Source organism: Artibeus jamaicensis, unplaced genomic scaffold (genome assembly GCF_021234435.1).
Source record: "Artibeus jamaicensis isolate MK-2021 breed Jamaican fruit bat unplaced genomic scaffold, CSHL_Jam_final scaffold_625, whole genome shotgun sequence".
Taxonomy (NCBI): domain Eukaryota; kingdom Metazoa; phylum Chordata; class Mammalia; order Chiroptera; family Phyllostomidae; genus Artibeus; species Artibeus jamaicensis.
Genome location: NW_026522051.1, coordinates 2,690,780 through 2,710,558, shown reverse-complemented (window position 1 = coordinate 2,710,558; position 19,779 = coordinate 2,690,780). Strand labels below are relative to the sequence as shown.

At 48.6% G+C, this 19,779-nt stretch overlaps 1 protein-coding gene across 2 annotated transcripts; it reads left to right on the top strand.

Annotated features, from left to right (window-relative positions):
• The first annotated feature begins 3,523 nt into the window (after positions 1–3,523).
• TIPRL (TOR signaling pathway regulator) lies at positions 3,524–17,787 on the top strand. Of its 2 annotated transcripts, XM_037167449.2 has the most exons (7): positions 3,525–3,770; positions 7,805–7,984; positions 8,605–8,704; positions 10,258–10,389; positions 13,483–13,578; positions 14,620–14,682; positions 15,647–17,787. In XM_037167449.2, the coding sequence occupies exons 1-7, from the start codon at positions 3,667–3,669 to the stop codon at positions 15,788–15,790; spliced, it is 819 nt and encodes a 272-aa protein (XP_037023344.1). In that variant the 5' UTR covers positions 3,525–3,666; the 3' UTR covers positions 15,791–17,787. The 2 variants fall into 2 exon arrangements, with proteins under 2 accessions (XP_037023345.1, XP_037023344.1); XM_037167450.2 differs by lacking the exon at positions 10,258–10,389 and having other exon boundaries at positions 3,524–3,770.
• The last annotated feature ends 1,992 nt before the right edge of the window (positions 17,788–19,779 follow it).

The window sequence follows — 19,779 nt, the reverse complement described above, 5'->3', positions numbered from 1 at the left end:
CAAGTGGCATCAGAGTGTCCGTAGCTTCCCCAGGGCTGAGGAGACGGGAGGACATAATGTTACCACGCTGGGCACTGGGCGTTGACCAGGAATCAAATTCCCTGAGAGTTTTATTAGGGAGACGCTGGGACGGTGTAGTTCTCTTAAACGTGGGAACCACTGTTTTCTATTGGGGGCATCTTTTCTTCATTTCTTATTATTTCCCCTCGGTTTGCTTGGGGATCGTCTTTTGAAAATACCCATGAGAATTAACGGTATTTCTGTTAACGTTGGGTAAGGGAAAAAACTTGTTCTCTCCTCTTAGGCCTGGAGGGCAGAGGGCCCCTAGTGGCCAATATTGGAACTGCATCAGTGCCTGCGCACGACCCGGTGGGCCTGGAAGGCGGACCTGGTGCATTAGAGGCCGGAGAAGGAAGGGACTGTGGGCTGGGGAGAGAAGGAGGAAAAATGGATGGAGAGAGAGAAAGAGGGAGACTAAAAGAGAGAGGGAAAGGAAATTGGGAGGGAGGGAGGCAAGCATAGGAAAGACAAGAATGCAGAAATGCCAACACAGGGTTATAAAACATACAGTGTTTTCAACAGTCACTTTTCACAAATACTCATAATTTTATCCGCTACAATGCAATATTTTCTCTACCCAGAAAGATTGGAACATTCTAGTGTTTTTGATGGATATAAAGGGTAGACTTTTTATGGGAAAATAATATTGGTGGAAGAACTGTTGCAATCACTGTTTGAATGTGGCCATATGTTATACATAAGCTATAGACTTAATTGAATTTAAACTGTTCCATCACAGATGGCAATGTTCTACCACGTAACTGTGCTAGTGACAAAATTGTGTTAAATGATAACTATTACCAGTGGGGTGGATGGGTAAAGAGACATGAACTTCAGGTTGAATTATTAGTACTTTCTTTCTGCAGTCTGGTTAGGATGTCTCTGTTATTCATAATGTTATTTGGGGATAATGTGGAAAGTTTAAATCTGAGGCCATTGGCAGAAGGGAGTTCCATCAAACGTCTCTCCTGATCTCTGCCCCTTAGTCCTCCCTTGAGGTAAGTCCTGAAGGAAGGTGGGCCTGGGGCTCTAAAATCTTACTTTCTATTAAATTACACAGAGTCCCAGTCAGGGCACATGCCTGGGTTGCCGGCCAGTTCCCGGCAGGGGACTCACAGGAGGCAACCACACATTGATGTTTCTCTCCTTCCCTTCCTTTCTAAAGATAAATAAATAAAATCTTTTTTTAAAAAAGCTTTAAAAAATTACACAGAGAACTTTGGAAAATTCAGATTCTTGGGTGCTTCACAACACCTACTTATTGAATGTTCCTGGAAGCGAGTTGTCCTCACACTGGTGTTTGGGACCAGGGCCCTGAACTCTCACCCACTGCTGGTAAAAAGCATACAGAGGGTGCTGCAAAGTAAGTTAATAGCTGTGAGTATGAGGAACGGGGTTTATTCTTGTTATTATTTATTCACTATTGTATTATTTTCCATACAAACAACTGTAAACCTCATTTTGCTCCACTTATGCTTATATAGCCACATGAAAAACAACCTGACAATATCTATTAAGTTAAGATAAATCTATGCCCTTTAACCCCAGGAATCCTACTTCCGGGAATCCATCCCATGGAAATAAAAGCACCAATATAAAATACACATGTACAAGAAAGTTTATTGAAACACTATCATTTGTTATGGCAAAAAGTATAAACAAAATAAACACCCATCCACAAGGGAAAGGTAGAATAAACTAGAATAGCCATACTATGGATAATATTATTAAATAAAAAAGAGATAAAGTGATATCAATTGACCAGGAAGTATTTTTCACCATGTATATTGTTAAGAAAATACACTAGTGGGAATAAAATTTTGGGAAGTATATAAAACCATATATTGTAAAAAGTATATTTGTCCAGGAGCTTAAGTCAGCTCAATAGTTCTCTGAAAGTCTCTGGGCATTTACAATGGCTTTTATTTCTCCTTTACTAATGGATTGCTTTTAATTCCAAGTTATGCCACCAGTTCAGGGTAGGCAATGCTTCTTTTTTAAAAATAAACTTGGGAAAAAAGCTTGGATGCAATCAACTCTGCTTCTCTCTCATCTCCTCAAATCCTATGGGTCTTCTACACCCTCTCTCCCTGCAGCATTACGCTGCTGAAATATTTATATTCTCATCTCTGGCATGCCTCTCCCCTCCTGTGAAATCCCCCAGAGTCCAAATTCTCTTGTTCTCTCTCTTCCCTCCCCTTCACAGAACCCACCTCCCTTCTTCTATATTTAATGCGCACACTCGGGGCATCAAGGGTTGTGGGTAGGGCAACTCAAGGAGATGTTGCAAATAGCTCCTTGTTGCCACTGAGCTCTTTGGTTAGATGGAACAGAGACTCTCGAAAGTTTTTTCTTTTTATTTATTTAGTGATTGCTTTATTGATTTTAGGGAGAGAGGAAGGGGGGAGCGAGAGAAACATCGATTTGTTGTTCCACTTATTGACGCATTCATGGGTTAATTCTTGTACGTGCTCTGACTAGGGATAGAACCCACAACTTTAGCATATGGGGCGACACTCTAACCAACCGAGCTACCTGCGCCTGCTCCTCCACAACCAGCCCCAGGTTTTTCAAGCTGGTGGTGGGGTTGGTGGAGGGGGAACTTGCTCTAACCTCACGCATGAGGTAAAGGAAAGAGCACTCCCAGCGCAGGAATTGTTTCTCCGTGACTGAGCCTTCGGAGTAATGGACCCCTCTTTCCTTCCTTTATGCCTGATGCTTTGACACCATCCCCCGCCTGCCGCAGTAATTTTCTGTGGCTGCGGTTCTGCCTTCCTCTCTTACTGCTGTACAACCGGAGCCCTGTTCTTCTCAGATAGGTGGCTGGATCTTCGGCCCGGATAGCTCATTCCCTCCCTTCAGGCTGTGTTTCCACAGCTGAACAGGAGTGTCTCTGCTTGCCTGCTGGGGAGTTCTCCCGCGGGCTCCGCTGTCTCTCTGGGCTTCCTCCCACCAACCACCTCTGAGACCCAGCCCAACCCTGCCTTGCTCCCCGCCCCTTTTTTAATCTTGTTTATTGGAGAGAGAGAGAGACAGAGAGAGAGAGAGAGATCAGTTTGTTCCACTTATTGATGCAGTCATTGGTTGATTATTTTATGCGTCCTGACCAGGGATCCATCCCACAATCTTGGTGTATTCTGAGGACGCTTGGCGTATCCCGGGGGCGCTTGGTGTATCCTGCTGGGCTAGCTGGTCAGGTAGCGTCTGGCCCTTCATACCGTAGACAGAGCACTAGATCACCTGTCCTGTAAAATCGCCCAGGTGACGTCACCCAGTAAGTTCAGGGAAGCTGTGCGGCCTTGACCACGCCCCTTGCTGCAGAGCCCCGCCCCATATTTGTTTCTCCTTGCCCCTTTTTCCGGTGCGTCATGACGTCAGACACGGGTCACGCTACATTGGCAACTGGTCCCGGAAGCAAAAGGCGAAGGGGCGGAGAAGGAGGCGGGAAGGAGGGCGGGCGTCCGGGTGGGCGGCAGGGGCGGGGCGGGGCATGGTAACGGCTCCGCTGCCGACCCGGCTGGGCCGCAGCGAGGCGGGGGAACCGGTGTCCGCTACCGCCGCCTCTCCAGCCCGTCCCGCGCTGCCCACGCGGGCCCCGCCTCGGCCATGATGATCCACGGCTTCCAGAGCAGCCACCGGGACTTCTCCTTCGGGCCCTGGAAGCTGACGGCCGTCAAGACCCACATCATGAAGTCGGCGGACGTGGAGAAGTGAGGCTCCGGGCCGGGTTGGGGCGCGGGCCGGGAGCTGGGCCGCGGCTGGGGGCAGGGCGGCTCCGCGCTGCCCCCACCCTCCGGGGGCGGAGGCGGGACCCTGAGGCCGGGCCCTTGAATGACAGCCTCGGTAAATACTCGTGTCGTCCTTCCAGTCCTAAGGTTGGGGCTCGCTGGGCGCCGCCTGCGTGAAGCTGTCACTCAGCCGGGGTTTGAGTGGCGCATGGCTGTTGGGGAGGACTCTCCACCTGCCCCTACCTGCCCCAGCCCGCGCCACCTTTGCACCATGGGTAGCTCTGGGTAGCTGTGACCGGTTTTCCTGGCGTTAGTAACGGGGAAGAAAAGTACGCTTCGTTTCTAGAGCGTCAGGTGTGCCCGGCACTTGAGATGGAGCAGGGGAAAGACAGCCTCTGCTTCAAGGCGTTCACAGCCAAATGAGACGATTGTAATGCGGTGTGAATAACTGATTCGGAGAGATGTCTGCGCCGGGTTACGTGAGGTCGCTGAGGGGGACAGGGCGTCCAGAAGGCTGGGATGCCTCAACTGAATGCTGATCGAGTTGGTGGCATGGGGTGGGGGTGGGGTGCCAGAGAGAGCGACAGCCTTATGCCTTTGTGACGCTTGAACTAACTGAATCATTAAAAATCTTTTCACTAAATTGAATTTATTGGGGTTACAATAGCCAATAAAAAACTATATAGAATTAAGGGGTACAGTTCTATAATACATCATCTGTATATTGTGTCTTGGCCTAGCGGTGGGGGGAGGGTAGTGGAGGGGTCAGGGAGAGGGCGGGCACTGATTGGTCGGAAGGACCGCGTCCGCGGGGTGGCTGGGGAGCCAGAGTGGCAGGACTGAGAAGTGCGAGGTGGCGGGATGGAGTGGGGAAATTAGAGGGAGTTTTTATGCCCCAGGCCAAGGAGTTTTGCGTTTCATCTGACTACTACATCCGATGTGATTCTATACGAAGCAGTGACATTATCAGATGTACACTCTGAAACAGCGATTTGTACCGCAGGAATTTTTAAAGTCTTCAATACCTGATTAAAATTTAAGCAGGGACACTGACCCCTTTTTGTTACATTGTCAGAAAACTGACAGCAGCCAACACAATAGACATCCGATGTGAATGAATCAAAGTTATGCCCATTTTTGCCAGATTGGCGTGAACATATTTTTGGTGAGCTGCAGAATTTTAGTCGGTAGTTTCTGAGTGCTGTGAGATGACAAAGGTTGAAAATCGCTGCTCGGAAAGATTTCTCTGGGGGCGACGCGGAGGACGGATTGGAGACCAATTAGAGGGGAGGGGACAGGAGAGCTTTCAGAAGGTTACGCCCCTGCATTTGATGGCCAGTCGACAGGAGGAGGAAGGGAAAAGGAATCTGTAGGATGTGGCAAGATTCCTGACTGGAGCCGTTGGGTGGCAGTCATTGAACAGGGCAAGGGACACCGGAGCAGGGTGGGCGTCAGGTGGAGGGTGAGTTTAGTCAGTCGAGATATGAGTCGTGTGAGGACCCTGAAGCAGGCGTCCGGATGTCCAGGGTCCAGCAGAAGTAAGGCCTGCGTGAGTGTGGTGGGTAGGGCAATAATGTGGGCGTGATAATTTACCGTTTAAAGTTCAACATCTCACCCAAAATGTCATATGGTGTGTGTGAGTGTGATACTGTCATGTTAGAGAACTACACGCTCGTGGTTTTGTCATAAACCAGGGGCGTTACTTGTGCCGGACCCTGTATTTACCTTGGAGCTTAAGAAGGACTTGTCCGAGGGTTCCAGTTTGGGGATTATCGCCTTAGTTTCGGTGCCTGGGCCCCTAGGGGGCCAGTGAGAGTCACCTAAGTGTCTTCTAAAAGAGAAGGAAGGGGTCAGGCCCAGAGAGGTGAGCAGGGAAGAGAGGAGAGTCATGGAAGGGTGTTTAGCTGCCTAGTTAGAAATAAGTGAATGAAAAAAGGGACACTCTGCAGCTTCACTAGGAGAAAATTCCCTTCACCCACCGCAGACAGAGTTGCTGTGTGGGTTCCCCCTCCACCTGACTGCCTCTGTTACACAGTGGCACCGCATACAGGGTTGAGCCCAGCTGTGTTTACCGGCAGTTCCCTTACAGACTCTGAGAGGGGCTGCATGGTGAGTTGTACGGGAAATCATGTTCCAGGTCCTACTGTCTTTGTTCTGTCTTAAGTAGACCTGGCAGAGTGTATTAGTCCGTCTTCCTATGACCAAAGAGAGGCTTGCCCTCACCCACCTGAAGTTTCTGTGACACCTTGCCCAGGGTGTACAAGCCAGAAGGGTGCTCAGTAAATGGATCAGGGGAGCTGCCGGATTAAGGAGGGGCCTTGGGTGAATTAAGGCATCTTAATCCCGCAGAGGCTTCCTGGCTTTCTGCATCCTTCATGGTAATACCTGCTGAAGCTTGGCATTAGGAACAGTGTTAAGATGCTCTGTGTTTGGCTGGTGTTTAAGGCAGTCTGAATTGGGAACGTCTGAAACAGTGTACGTTAGTGACAGTGCTTCTTTGACATGTCACCAGGCCACTTCCCAGGGCTGCCGGGGGTGTGCGCACTCAGTCGAACTGGATGTGCTGCCTTACAAGATTTTTCGGTGTGAGGATCTCAGATAACCAAGAAAAAGTTAAATAATATTTTATGTTTTCTGTTTAAGAACACAGAAAAATCTGTAATACATTTTGAAACATTTTCAAAAATCAATAAAATACATTTGGTCTGTAAGGTAACTAGAAAATTCACTTCCACAGAACCTCTGCTTTCAGGTTACAAGGACCAGAGACCCAGGTCGCTGTCAGGAATGGAGGTCTAATAGTTCAGGAGGAAATGACTGAGCACTGGGGACTATCTCAGCAGACGGGCAGCGGTCCCACTCACGGCCGCATACCAGTCTTTGCTATTGTTCCCGTCATTTCTCTGTCTCTGCTTTGCCCCTGCCGATACCTGGCACCCTCACTCTCCCGCCTCTCCTCCTCAGGGCTCCCCTCCGGCTGCCGCTTTGGGCCTGGGCCTCACTTGGCTGTCGTTCTTATTTTGGGAAGGAGAAGCTCAGAGGTGCCCACTGGGCCCTCTTCAATTCAGTGTGAGTGTATTGGGCAGAGCTCTCAGGCTGGAATGTAGGGGTTCATGCCAGCCCATAGATAATTAATTGCCTTTGGTTGAGAAGCGGAACTTGCATCCCAAAATTGAAAGTCCTGGTTTTGACTGAGGTGATAGGTCATGGGCATGGTCATTTATACATACAGCTACTTATTTCAGAAGCAAGTGACTATCGCACCGAAACACTTTCGAACAGGGATTACAAACTCAGCTTTCTAAAGGGCCCAGTGACAGGGGCCGCCCCTACTCAGCTCAGCCTGTGGGTGCTGTGCACATGGCCAGGTCTTCCACTATTGTCCACAGCGGAGGGACCAGAAGGCCAGATTTTTCAACAGCCTCTCGTTTTGTCGGCAACTGTCTCTCAGGAATTGTTGGCATCTGTTTCAAATGTTGTTCAGGCTAATCAGAACACACCTGTGGACCAGTAATTTGTGATCCTGCTTCACAGACAGGATGTCGACCACAACTCTTCTCCTCCGAGGCCGCCGGGGGGCCAGGTGTTTGTTCAGCTGGTAGATGGAAGAGACCTGGTGGTACCACTCATGGCTCTGTATCCGTCAGTTACCTGAGCTCTCTGAGCACATCCTGGCTCCCAGAGTAGTTTTGAGGCTAAAATTCCACTCTCTCGGAAGCAATTTCTGATTGTCCTACCTAAAATAGGACCCCCCCATTACCTCGCTTTATTTTTTGTATAACATCACTAGCTGATAATGTGGCACGGGTATATTTCTTTTTGTTTATTACCTGTCTTTTTAGCCCACCCTCTTGTCCAGTGTCATAACAATATGCATAGAGAGAATGGACGATGGAAACATTTATAGACTTTTGAACACATCACGTTAATTAACTAACTTATTCAGTAATGTAGGGATGAACTGAGAGCAAAGTGCCAACAGTGATACCAACAATTCTACCGACTTCCGGTTGTAGGTTAGCCGATGAGTTGCACATGCCATCCCTTCCTGAAATGATGTTTGGAGACAACGTTTTAAGAATCCAGCACTGTTCTGGCTTTGGGATCGAGTTCAATGCCACAGACGCTTTGAGATGCGTGAACAACTACCAAGGGATGCTGAAAGTGGCCTGTGCGGAGGAGTGGCAGGAGAGCAGGTGAGAGCGCGGGCGGCGGCGGGAGGCTGAGAGAGGAGGTGGGAAGAAACGGTCGGGCCTGATGTGTGGGTTTTATTAGAACGAAGGGCGAGTATCGTTCCTAAACGTGGTAGTTGGGTTATTCTAAAATTACTTTTGCCCATCTATAGAGTGGAGACCAGTCACCCTTTCGTTTGAGTTCAGTTGAGTCGCACTGGAGCTCCGAGGGCTCACTTTTACGAGCTTCCACTGTATTTTAATCTCCCTGTTTTCGAAGAACAATGTTCTGATTTGGACTGAAAAATTGAGGGCGTTTGAAATTAAGAAAAGGGTGTTTTCCGTGGTAGCCAAGCCAGCAGTTCCTCACTTCGAGCCTGCTGCGCACTCAGTACCTGGAGGGGGCTGCGTGGCCGCGGTGCACATGCGCAGACCGACTCGGGAGCCTGCGTCTGCGCACGACGAGCTAGACACAGCAAACGTGCAGGACGGAGGGCCGGTGCTGTGCCAGTGAGCTGTGACAGGCACGTGTGCGTAGTGGGATATCTTACCTACCTGTCGAATGTCGTTCGGTGTGATGGGCGAGTACAGATGGTCTGTATTCTGCACCGCTCAGTCTGACCCCTCCTGTTTTGGTGTTTGAGGACGGAGGGGGAGCACTCCAAGGAGGTGGTGAAGCCGTACGACTGGACCTACACAACAGACTATAAGGGAACGTTACTCGGAGAATCACTCAAGTTAAAGGTAAAGCTTGTTTTTTGCTTTTATGAACCATCCATCAATTGTGTTGGACAGTTTTGGCATTAGAACTTTCTAGTAATGGCTTATTTTTTGCTACTACTTCCATCTACTTATTTCTGTTGTGGGAGGCTTCAGAACCTAATGGGAGGGGATTTTGCCTATTGATTATCAGCAGGAAATAAAAGAAGACCATATTAAATGGAGCAGTTTTTATTAAGAGTGTGGTTGGGGGCAGTGAGCTGCCTTAATGTTACCACTGTGAAGAAGCATGAGGATATGTGTGTCCCTTGGGGATGCTGGGTGATTTGGATGGAACCTGCTAGCTAGTGGCTCCCAGTGTTACAGCTGAACAGAAAGAAGGTGGGTGAATAGGACCTTGTCCTGCTGGTCCTACGTGTGAACCTCATAGGTCACTTGTCCTGCCGGGCCCGTGTGTGCACCTCATAGGTCTCAGCCTCATCCGTCACTTGGGTGAACAGAAACCGCTGTCTCCTCTCAGGGCTTTGACGGCAGAGCAGCTGTGGGGAAGCTTGGAGGCTTGCACGCCCCGTGTGCCTGGGGCGGCATCTGTCCTGCCTTGCCCTGTGGAAGGAGGGTTGCTTGGCTGTAGGAGGGTGGAGTCGGTAGGTCTTATATTGGGGGCTTGGTTGTGTTTTGAGAAATAATAGCATGACTGAGTGAGGGAAACTTGGCTTAGATTGCAGCCTCTCGACGTCACATCCTATTGCAGAGAATATCACTGTCATTTCTACAGTAGAAGTCGTTACTGGAGACCCCATGTCACATGTTGGCGCTCGGGCAAAATGTTAGGGAGGGTGGCCTGTGGATGGGCCCCTTGTCTCTGCCCGGATTCTTAGGGTCTGGGGAAGCTGGGGGTCCCAGTGGGGCTTAGTTCTTGCCTTCAGTCGCCGCCACTCCTGTACTGCAGGCTTTAACTCCTTTTCTGTGGTGCTTCCAAGACACAGAACAGTTTTAAGAGGACAGTCATGTGTTCGTTCTTGAGCTCTGACTGTGTGCCAGCTCCTCCTAGGAGCCCACGTCCTTCCTGCAGGGTCTGGTGGGGAGGAAGGCCCCCCAGACCCTGTGGTGCGACACCGGTTGGTGTCCTCTCCCTGCTCCTGATCGAAACCTCTGTGAAGTGCAGAGGCTATTTGACGCATCATTGCCAGGGTGAGGGCGTGGGGAATTGTTCGTTTGTTCTGTAAAGGTCTTATTTATGTATTTTCAGACAGAGGAGAAGGGAGGGAGGAAGAGAAATATTGATATGAGAGAGAAACATCAGTCGGTTTCCTCTGGTACATGACCCAACCTGGGACTGAACCTGCAGCCCAGGCATGTGTCCTGACCGGAAATTGAACCAGTGACCTTTTAGGTTTGCAGGACGAGACGCCAGCCCACTGAGGCACCGCAGCCCGTCAGGGGTCTGTTTACCGTGGTTTTGTGCTGATGGTGCCAACTTACGGAAACCCTCCTGGGGGCCATGGAGGGGCCTCGGGTCCCCTCGTGTCTGGCTCCTGGAGACACTTCCCGTGCCCTTTCTCCCATGTTTCCTTCAGGTCGTGCCCACGACAGATCACATAGATACAGAGAAACTGAAAGCCAGAGAACAGATTAAGTTTTTTGAAGAAGTTCTCCTGTTTGAGGATGAGCTTCATGATCATGGAGTTTCAAGTCTAAGTGTGAAAATTGTGAGTATTGTGATTTTTGTTTAAAATATCTTTCTGTCTTCTCTCCTACCATTGGTCAGAAATGTGAGGCTCACTCCAATCACACTGTCTGTACATGACGTCACATGAAGTTTCGCTGGGGTCTCAAGTACATACATCTCACTGATCGTCATTATAAAATTCAGAGTCTTAGTCCATTGTGAAGAATTTAGCAAAGCATTTTTTAAGGACATGAGCACTGTGTACTTTCTTTCTTTCTTTTAAAGATTTTATTTATTTATTTTTAGAGAGAGGACAAGGGAGGAAGAAAGGGAGAGAAACATCAGTGTGTGGCCGCCTCTTACACACTCCCCACCAGGGACCCTTCCCACAACCCAGGCATGCGCCCTGACTGGGAATCAAACTGGCGACCCCTTGTCTTGAAGGCAGGCGTTCAATCCACTGAGCCACACCAGCAGGGCACTGTGTATTTTCTTTGCTTATTATTTAATTTGAATGAAAACTGTGGCTTCGTTTTCACATTTTGAATTAAAAATGATGTGGCAACCAGGCTGTGGAGACAGCTAGGGGGACGTCACTCAGGAAGGGACTGTGTGTCAGCTGTCTGTGCCCCGTGGAACTGCACTCCAGTGCCCAGCACGGAAGTGGGAACCGAACGGCAAGTGCCAGTCCTTCTGGAGGACGGGCTGCTCCGTGAGCAGTGCTGTTGCTGGAGCGGCGGCTCGGAAGCGGTCACCAGGCCACCAGTAGTCATTCATGCTCGTTTACTGTTAGGTCGTAGGGGGCTTCTCAACCATTTCCAGAAACATTTCAGCTGCACCTTTTTACTGAATGCCTTACCCTTTAAGGCCCAGCTGCGGTGCCCTCCTCCGTGAGGACAGCCGAGTTAAACACCCCTGGTCGTACTCAGAAGCACTTCCGTTTTTCCCTCTGCAACCATCCCAGCCCGTCAGAAGCCGCCAGGGCCACTCAGACGCCGGGCTCAGAGCTCAGCGACCCTGCACACAAGGTGTGTGCAGTAGTGAGGGACGGAAGCAGCAGTGAATTTGGTTTAAAGTCATGTTTCTCTGTAGAGTCTCAGGACTCAGGAATGGTAATAAGTTTTTAGGGAATCGGTTAGCCTAGCCTCCGTATTTACAGACGAGGCCCCGAAAGACTGGCTCGTCCAAGTTGGTGTAATGGACTAGCACAGGTTCTTTCTGAACCAGTGTATCCACCGAGCCAGCATCTCTCGCCGTTCACCTGTACCGCCCGTTTACCTTTTGTTGCTTAGGGTGTCCACTCCGACTCACTCAGTCCTGTCCCTCTCCCTTGTCTGCCCACCCAGAGCTGATGGGGGACGTTTGTGATGAGTGTGCGTGCATGGGTGTGCACCTGCACCCCACGGGTGGGCGTGGGGGGCACAGGCGATTGTGTGGGTGAAGGTGTTGGGGAAGGTGTGGGCATCCAGGTAGTAAGTGTCTACCAGATAAATAGTCTCAGACTGAAGAGTAAAGTCATTGTCATCGTGAGTGTTTTTTCCTTGTCACCTAGTATGACTTCACGTTAGGTGATGGGGTTGCATTTTAAGAATGCCTGGAAGGATTTCACTGAAATAGTGTTTTTTCTGGATGGGTTTCTTCCTAACCACGTAGCAGACACTGCGCTAAGTAAAATAATGGCCATAGTTCCTGGCTTAGTGGTGATGAGTGTGCACAAATGAAGTTCCCTTGGTGGGAAGCAGAGGCCGGCCTGAGAAGTCGGGATGGAGGCGAGAGCTGGGAGGAGGGTGCCCGGGAGGCCTAGGGAGCAGAAGCCTCCTCCCGGAGGGAGGGGCAGTGCCTGCGCAGAGCGCGCTTCGGGCCGGGTGGGCTCCGCACACCCCTGCTGCTGCCCACGAAGGAAGGGCCGTGGGTGGCCCAGTGACTTGCTCTAAGTTCCCACTTCTCCACCTCATCACACCCATCACTCCGTCTTGTTTTTAACGGGCACTGTAAGGGCCCCTCCTCCCTTTTATCACCCTGAAATAAAGTGCATGGAGAACGCACCGCTTCCCGGTAAATCAGCAGGTGCCCTGACTGTAAAAGGCAGTTGACTTGGGACGAACTGAGAGGTGGCTGTTCGGTGTGAGCGCCCTGCGACGCACCGGCAGACCTGACGAGGGAGCCAGGTGCCGCGTTTGAGTGCCGAGTCGCTGTGCGAATGACAGGTACAGATGGAGGTTGACAGACGCCAGCTACCAGGCAGTGACTCAGATAACAGTCTGGCGTGGCCTCTGGTGATCAGTGTTTCAAAGTGGTGAAATCAGTGAAATGCCAGGTAACACAAAGTATACTTTCTCCTCGATTTACGAGGTCATTGAGTTATGTATTTATATGTAAAGTGGAATTAGTTCTACGGTCAGGTAACTACAAATGGTGTGTTCCCTGCGGGGATGCCAGGCGAGACCTTTGGAAGTTCTGGGGACGCGGGCTGGGACTCTGCCACGTGGGTCGTCCTGTGCGTCACAGGACAGCGAGCGTCTCTGGCTCTGAGCGTGGCTGCCCGTCCCTGCTGCTCACCATACTCGGACCCCTTCCCCAGTTACACGTGGGGAACAGAGGTGCGTGGATGTGCCACAGACAGAAGCGGTCGGGAGCGTGTTCTAATGGCCTGACGAAGCAGGTTTTGGCGGCGTGAAACCACGCCCCATCGGCTGCACTGACCCGGAGCCTTCCGCCCAGGGCCTCTCGTCTTCGTTTTGGGTGAAGCGAGGAACAGTATAGGCAGCGGTGAAGAGCTGGGTGGTTCTTTCATTTGGGCATCGCGGTGGTGACACTCCTATAAGTACTGCCTTTTTCAAACTGAACATTATAGTTTTCTCATTACTTAGGTATATGTTAAGAAGTCTTTTTAACAGCAGTACCTTTTGACTTAGAAGAAATATGTTTCTATTTTAGGAAACTGGAACCAGGGATGTTGCATAATGTAACCAAGGTTTTGAGCCTTAGTTGGTCCTGAAACAAAGACCCTTTGGTTCAAAGATTTCTGTCTAGTGCTTATTCAGGCCTCCTTCAATGCTTTAAAGATTTCATTTAGCACAGTGACAATATTTTGTTTTTATTAAAATATCAATGTCCTTTTTTTGTCTTTCAGAGAGTAATGCCCTCCAGCTTTTTCCTGCTGTTGCGGTTTTTTTTGAGAATCGATGGAGTGCTCATCAGAATGAACGACACGAGGCTGTACCACGAGGTATGCGTTCCTGTGTGGTGAATGTGCTCATTGATACTCGGGTCTCTTTGTGTGGTTTCATCTCGCTCAAGTTAAATCTTGCTGTGTATTGTGTGGCCTGTGTCATGTGCTCTGTGGACCGCAGTTCCTGAAACAGCACATCTGCTTTTCCAAAGGTTCTCGTGGCTGAGAATTTGTTCCGTAAGACACTCCCTACTGTGGGAAGGGGGGTTATGATGCTTTAAGAAAATCTCGTATGTACTTAATCTGTGCTCAAGAAAACCATCCCTGGCAGAGTCTCCTCGCAGCACCACCGCATCCTCCTGGCCCCTCCTCCCCGGGGGCGTGACCCCTGCCTTTCCCTCCACTGAGCTGCCTCAGCCCTTCTTCCACCAGGAGTTGTTTCCTGAGCCTGCGAGGCCCAGCTGGCTGTACTTTAAATACTGTGTTATTATTTTGTTGGTTTTTTTTTTTTTACAATGAGCACTAATCTGTCTTTATTGATAAAAAGATGAAAACCTTAAGGAGTTTTAATCTTGTGGTTTTCTTGTATTAGAAAGTACCCCCCTCCCCCCCAACTATTGTCAGTTGCTGTTTTAAAACCTAACTTAAACAAAAATTAAATGGGAAAAATTGAAGTACAAAAAAAGTGATTTTACATAAGCAATTTGGCAGGCCTTTTGTGGAAGTGGGAGAGAATGACATTTTTAATTCTCTTTAGAACACAGAGGTAGCCACTGTTCCGTAGGTAGGTGATGATGTTGACAGCTTATGGAAAGGCCGCGGTTCTGAACTTGAACAAACCTTTGCTTGTGTCCTGCTGACATGGAAGTTATGAGATCTGTCTGCACAGTCATATCTGACGTTACTGTGACCTGCGGGGGTGGGAATGAACAGTTCGGGGTTCTTGGTGAGAGGCAACTAGCTGTTCTCTCGCTGGAGAATGAGGTGGTCTCGCTGGAGTTCACGCCACTTTCGCACCTGCACTGCCATTCTGTGCAGCAGAAGGGACTATTAAACCAGCAGAAGTAAACTTGTTGCGCTGTTTCTATTTTTAAACAGGCCGACAAGACCTACATGTTGCGGGAATATACATCACGAGAGAGCAAAGTTGCTAATTTAACGGTACCGTATTTAAACATCAACTTTTTGGATGTTGAACTTTTGTTTCACTTTAAATGTGGCACCCCCACGCCCCCATCCATCCTCCCAAATCCATATATATGTCCCTGCGTCCATTCATCACCTAAGGGCTTGATGAGGCAAATCCTGCTTAACATGACTTTGAACTAACCTCAAATACAAGGCCAGTTAGAGTCGTAAGGTGTGATAGCCGTCATCCAATCTGAGTTCCTCATCTTATTCTGGAAAAGCGAAGACCCAGAGGAGTGAATTACCCTGAGTCACACTCCAGGTTGGTTCACACCAACTGGATGTGCTTTCCACCCGCTACCCCGACTTCTTTCTACCCAGTCCCTGCTTTTCCCCCAAAGCATGGTAAGTCCGCACTATAGCCTATTGGCTTAGGTGCAGTTTCTAGTCTTTGCTCCCCGGGGGCTTGTGTAGGGCTTCCTTGGAATTTGCTGTTCTGTAATAAGTTGTTTACAGAGCGATACCTTCCTGCAAACTTGACATTCTTTTTTCACCCTTGGTGCTGCCTGGGCACGGAGTGCACGTGGGCTGGAAGAGCTGCCACACGCGGGCCCGGGGCAAAGACTAGCGCTTTCAGGGGCTGGGAGCACCAGCGGAAGGGGGGCTGGATTGAGAGGTATTAAATTAGTGTCCATGTGATCTTCAGGGTCACTCAGCAGTAGAGTTGGTCTACGGCCACACCGCCCTGGACCCGCCCAATCTCGTCTGATCTTGGAGGCCAGGCAGGGTCCGGCCTGGTTAGTACTCGGATGGGAGTGATAGAGCTGAAGTCGCTGGTACCAGAGGCGTCTGGTAGCATCAGGAGCACGTAGTGATGCTCCTGTCTGCCCGCATCACACTTCGTTCTGAAGTCAGCACGCTTTGTGTCCAAGCACTTCTACTAGACAGGCTCAGGGCAGCACCCGCATCGGTGCTGACGGGTTTCTGTGTTTGCCAGCACGTCCCGCCGGCCTTCTTCACCGAGCCCAACGAAGTGGCGCAGTATTTACCGATCAAGGAGGCCGTCTCTGAGAAGCTGGTGTTTCCAGAAAGGATTGATCATAACCCCGAAGGCTCACAGGAAAATGCCCCCGTGGAGTAGAACGCAACGCGCCACATGCTCACTGTGGAATCTGGTGGAGACCTTGGCTGCGTGGACGGGGGTATCTTTATTAGGAGAATTAATTGCCTTGTCTATGTGCAGATTTTCAGTAGCCTGAAAGGAAAAAAATAAAAGATCATTGCAGGCAGGTTCCACCCAATTGCTGTTTGTACCGTCTGTCTTCAAATTCATATTCCAGATTTATGTCTCCTGGAATTAAACTCGGATTTCTAAGTTGTGACAACGTGGGCCGTCACTAGTGGTGATGCGTGTGTGTCTCAGGAGCAGGGGGTGTGATCTGTACCTTTCATGAAACACTGTCTCTCCCCATGAGAAGGTCAGCGTGACCCCCAGGTCACTGCCCCGCGGCTCACGGGCTTGCTGAGCGTGCAGGTGGCTGCGCTGGCCTTCCGCCCTGGGCACGGTGGCATTGCCTCGCACTGCCAGAGAGTTGTGATTTGCCTCCGAGGAAACTGACCTCGTATTTTAATAATCTTCACCCACAAATTAAAGAAAGATACATTTCCCCCTAAGTTTAAATTGGCTCTTTCAGACATAGAACCAAATAACCTAGTTTTCCACAAACATAAGCCGTGGTGCCCACGGAAGTAAACGTGGTTGGGCCCTGCTGCCCAGCCCGGCCGTGCGGCCTGGTCTCCGTCCTCGGTGCTATTTCTGCCCTGCTTCTGCTCGTCCTGCCATTTTTCACCTCCACCGCCCGTGCGGCCTCAGAGTGAGTGAGGGCACCAAGTAGAGTCAGTGTTGGCCCTGAAAAGTTCAACGAGTTCACATGGATTTTTTAGCACACAGTACAACAGGTTACATCAGCCCCTAAATAATCACATTAATTTTTGGCTTAACATAGGTGAGAGGTAGCCATGGAGGAGGTGGGGGAGCTTATTTTTAAATATAAAAGCCAGCTTTTCCTATTTTAACATTCATGTAGTTAACATTACAGGGACTCTGGTAAGATTTCATTAGTACGAGGCCTGGGTAGTACAGAAGTAAATTTAAAATCCACTTGGTTCTTTTGATGATGACCCTTTAAACATTTTATATTCTTTTCTGCCTTTCTGAATGATCTTCATGAAGTGGAAAGTGGCCGTATAGCACCAAGTAAGGAATCACTTGAAATGGATTTTTAAAACTAATATCATCCCTTTTTCTTGGTTTAAAATAACTATTGTACATATTTCCACTTGATGGATAAATTGTTAAATAAGAATATTTAAAAAGTATTAGCAGAGCTCTTCAGGTGTTACCCTGATGAAATGTTTTAGTATAATTGGTCAGTCATTTATCGCTCAGACCCTGGTGCGCTGCTCTGTGTGGTTATTGACTAACTGTATCAGCTGGATTTGGTCACAGACGGTGTTGGTTTGTCATCTGTTGCTTCACCCGTGAGGCATAGGAAATCAGGATTCCGTTGTCTTTACAAAGATACATGGCATGTTCACTGTATATTAGATATACCTCCTGTATTTAATGATTTCTCTTAGGACAGGAAAGTATACATACTGTTCTCAGCTTTCGGTTTTATTTTATTTGCCATGCAGATTTAAACAATGGATATCTTATTCATACAAATTATAGATGAAAAACTCGTGAGAATATTCATTAGTTGAAGTTTCTGAGCAACATCATATATATATATTTTTAAACTTGATTCAGATGTCTTAGTCCTTGAGTCAGCCTTAGATTGCTTATTTTGCTCCACTGTTAAAAATTGTAGGGAATTAAAAGAATTGACCTTTTTTTTTTAATAGAAGATGGGTGATACATAGGAGAATGTACTTCTGAAAATGTCATGAGTTTATACCTGCAGAAAATACCAAGAAAACCTGTTTCCCCATTGCTAAATAAGGCACATACCATTTTATATTTATTTGTCCCAAGTGTCTTTTGTAAGAGAATAAACAATAAAGAATTATTGATGTTTTGCTATTTCATTTACTTCAGTTTTTCTTAAAGCTTAATTAAAAGAATGGTTTGGAATACTTTTCTTGTTTGTGCTTTCTGTCTTGAATTTGGTCAGTGCTATAGCCCGAATCTCCAGGCAAATTATAAATGGAAATCTGACAGATGGTTCTGAATATATTCCCAGTTTAGCCTTTAAAGGGGCTCTTCTTCCTCCTCTGTCCCTCGGTGCTCTGTGGATGTTGCAACTGGTCGGTGTTTTCTGTGTTGGGTTAATGTTTTCTGTTTCTGAACATGCAAATATATATGTTTCTTCCCATTTAGCTTTGAGTATGGGCACCGTGTGTGGCGAAGGGATCACAGTAATGAAGAGATGTAGTTTATGTCTTCATGGGGTTAAAGTCCAACAGAGAAGACAAAGTAAAAATAATTACAAATTTTAGTAAGTGCAGTGGTGGAAAATCACTGGTTTAAGAGAGTAACAAAATCACCTTCAGTAGAGGTTCTGCTTCTGAAGAGCACGTAGAAAGTCTCAAGAGAGTGTCGCTCCTAATTTAACAAGGAGAAAGTCCGGGTGAGCTGTGGAATTATAGCTTGCTTAGTTTCTTTTCTTTCTTTTCAAGTGTGCCAGAGAGTTAAGGTTGGAAGACAAAGTAAACTGAACCCTAAGGAGTGATGAGCCCTTGGATAAGAGATAAGACATACCAATTGCTTCATCTCAGAAAGAACATGAGACAGGTGGCTACTGTACATGCAAGTGAGAAAAAATTCATCTAAAATTTTAATGCTTTAAAAGGCTGAGTGTGGGCCAGCACATTAGTGTGGAGGGGCTGAGAGTCTCAATAAGAGGACCCGCAACCAAGTCCTCCACACCAGGTGCTGTGAGATGCGCTGGGGCGGGACAGGGAGGCAGAGGTGTGAAACCCTGCCCTCTTCCCCCAGACCCTCCCCTTGAAGGGTGCAAAAGTCTTAGGCTGCTGAAGGGAGGAGCAACAAATCACGTCAGCCCAGGCCCAGGCAAAACCCTTGATTTCTGGGGGAGGGAAAAAGGCCAAACCCTCTGCCTGGGCAGAGGGTGTGTGTGGTCAGAAATGCTCTGCCACAGGACACAAACCCGTTATCTCGCGGGGAGTCCATGGAAATACCCCCGACTTGGGAGCAGGGGCAGAAAATCCTGGGCCTCGGGCCCTGCAGGGATAACAAAACAGGCACGCTCCCTGCTCCCTCCGGGGACCAGGCAAACAGGGATTTTTGCTGCCGCAGGGAACTGAGGCAGGAATTAACCCGAGTGTAGTAAGGGGGTAAGGGGCATTTGCTTTTCAAGTTCAGAGGTATAAACTAAAATTACGAAGCAAAGCATATTTGAATACCCATGAAGATGAAATCACACAGGGGTGTAAGTACAACCATTTGACTGAATCGAATAGAGTCCTGTGCAAACTCTTGCTGGGTTGATGTGTAATAATTTCTAACAGGCCTAAGTTCTTGGTGTGGACATCGATAAGGAATCTACTGGTAACGACTCCTGGTGATTAACCGGGCACAAGATTCATAAGCAGAACCACGGAGCCATTGCCACCATGCGCAACTCATGTAGCCAGCTTCTCAAGGAAGAAGCAGTAGAACTTCTGCCACCTGAACCCATCTTTATAAAGGAATTCCTGGAATCGTCTTTCAACCAATAGGCTGAGACCTGCACTATCCAATCGGAACCGTGGAGCTCTAGTTTCATTTCTATTTCTCCTGACCAATAAGAGCAGCTGCAACTCTATAACTAGCAAGTTGCAAATTTGGATTCCTCATTTGCATAAAAACGGACCAATCAGGGACCAGGGCGGGAACTTTATATAAGCAGGCCTCCCTTTTGTTTCTGAGGAGCACACTTTGGGTTTTCACTCCAGATCGCATCACTTGGGTTAGCAAACTTGACCTGCATAATCACTCTTTTACTCCGCCTCTGACTGGGGACTACCCTTGGCACTGGATTGGGGACAGTGAGCTTTTGTTGACATTGGTAACCTATAAGTTAAGTCCATTCAGTGTCCGTGTGTGAGGGAGGCGGAGGGGGAGGC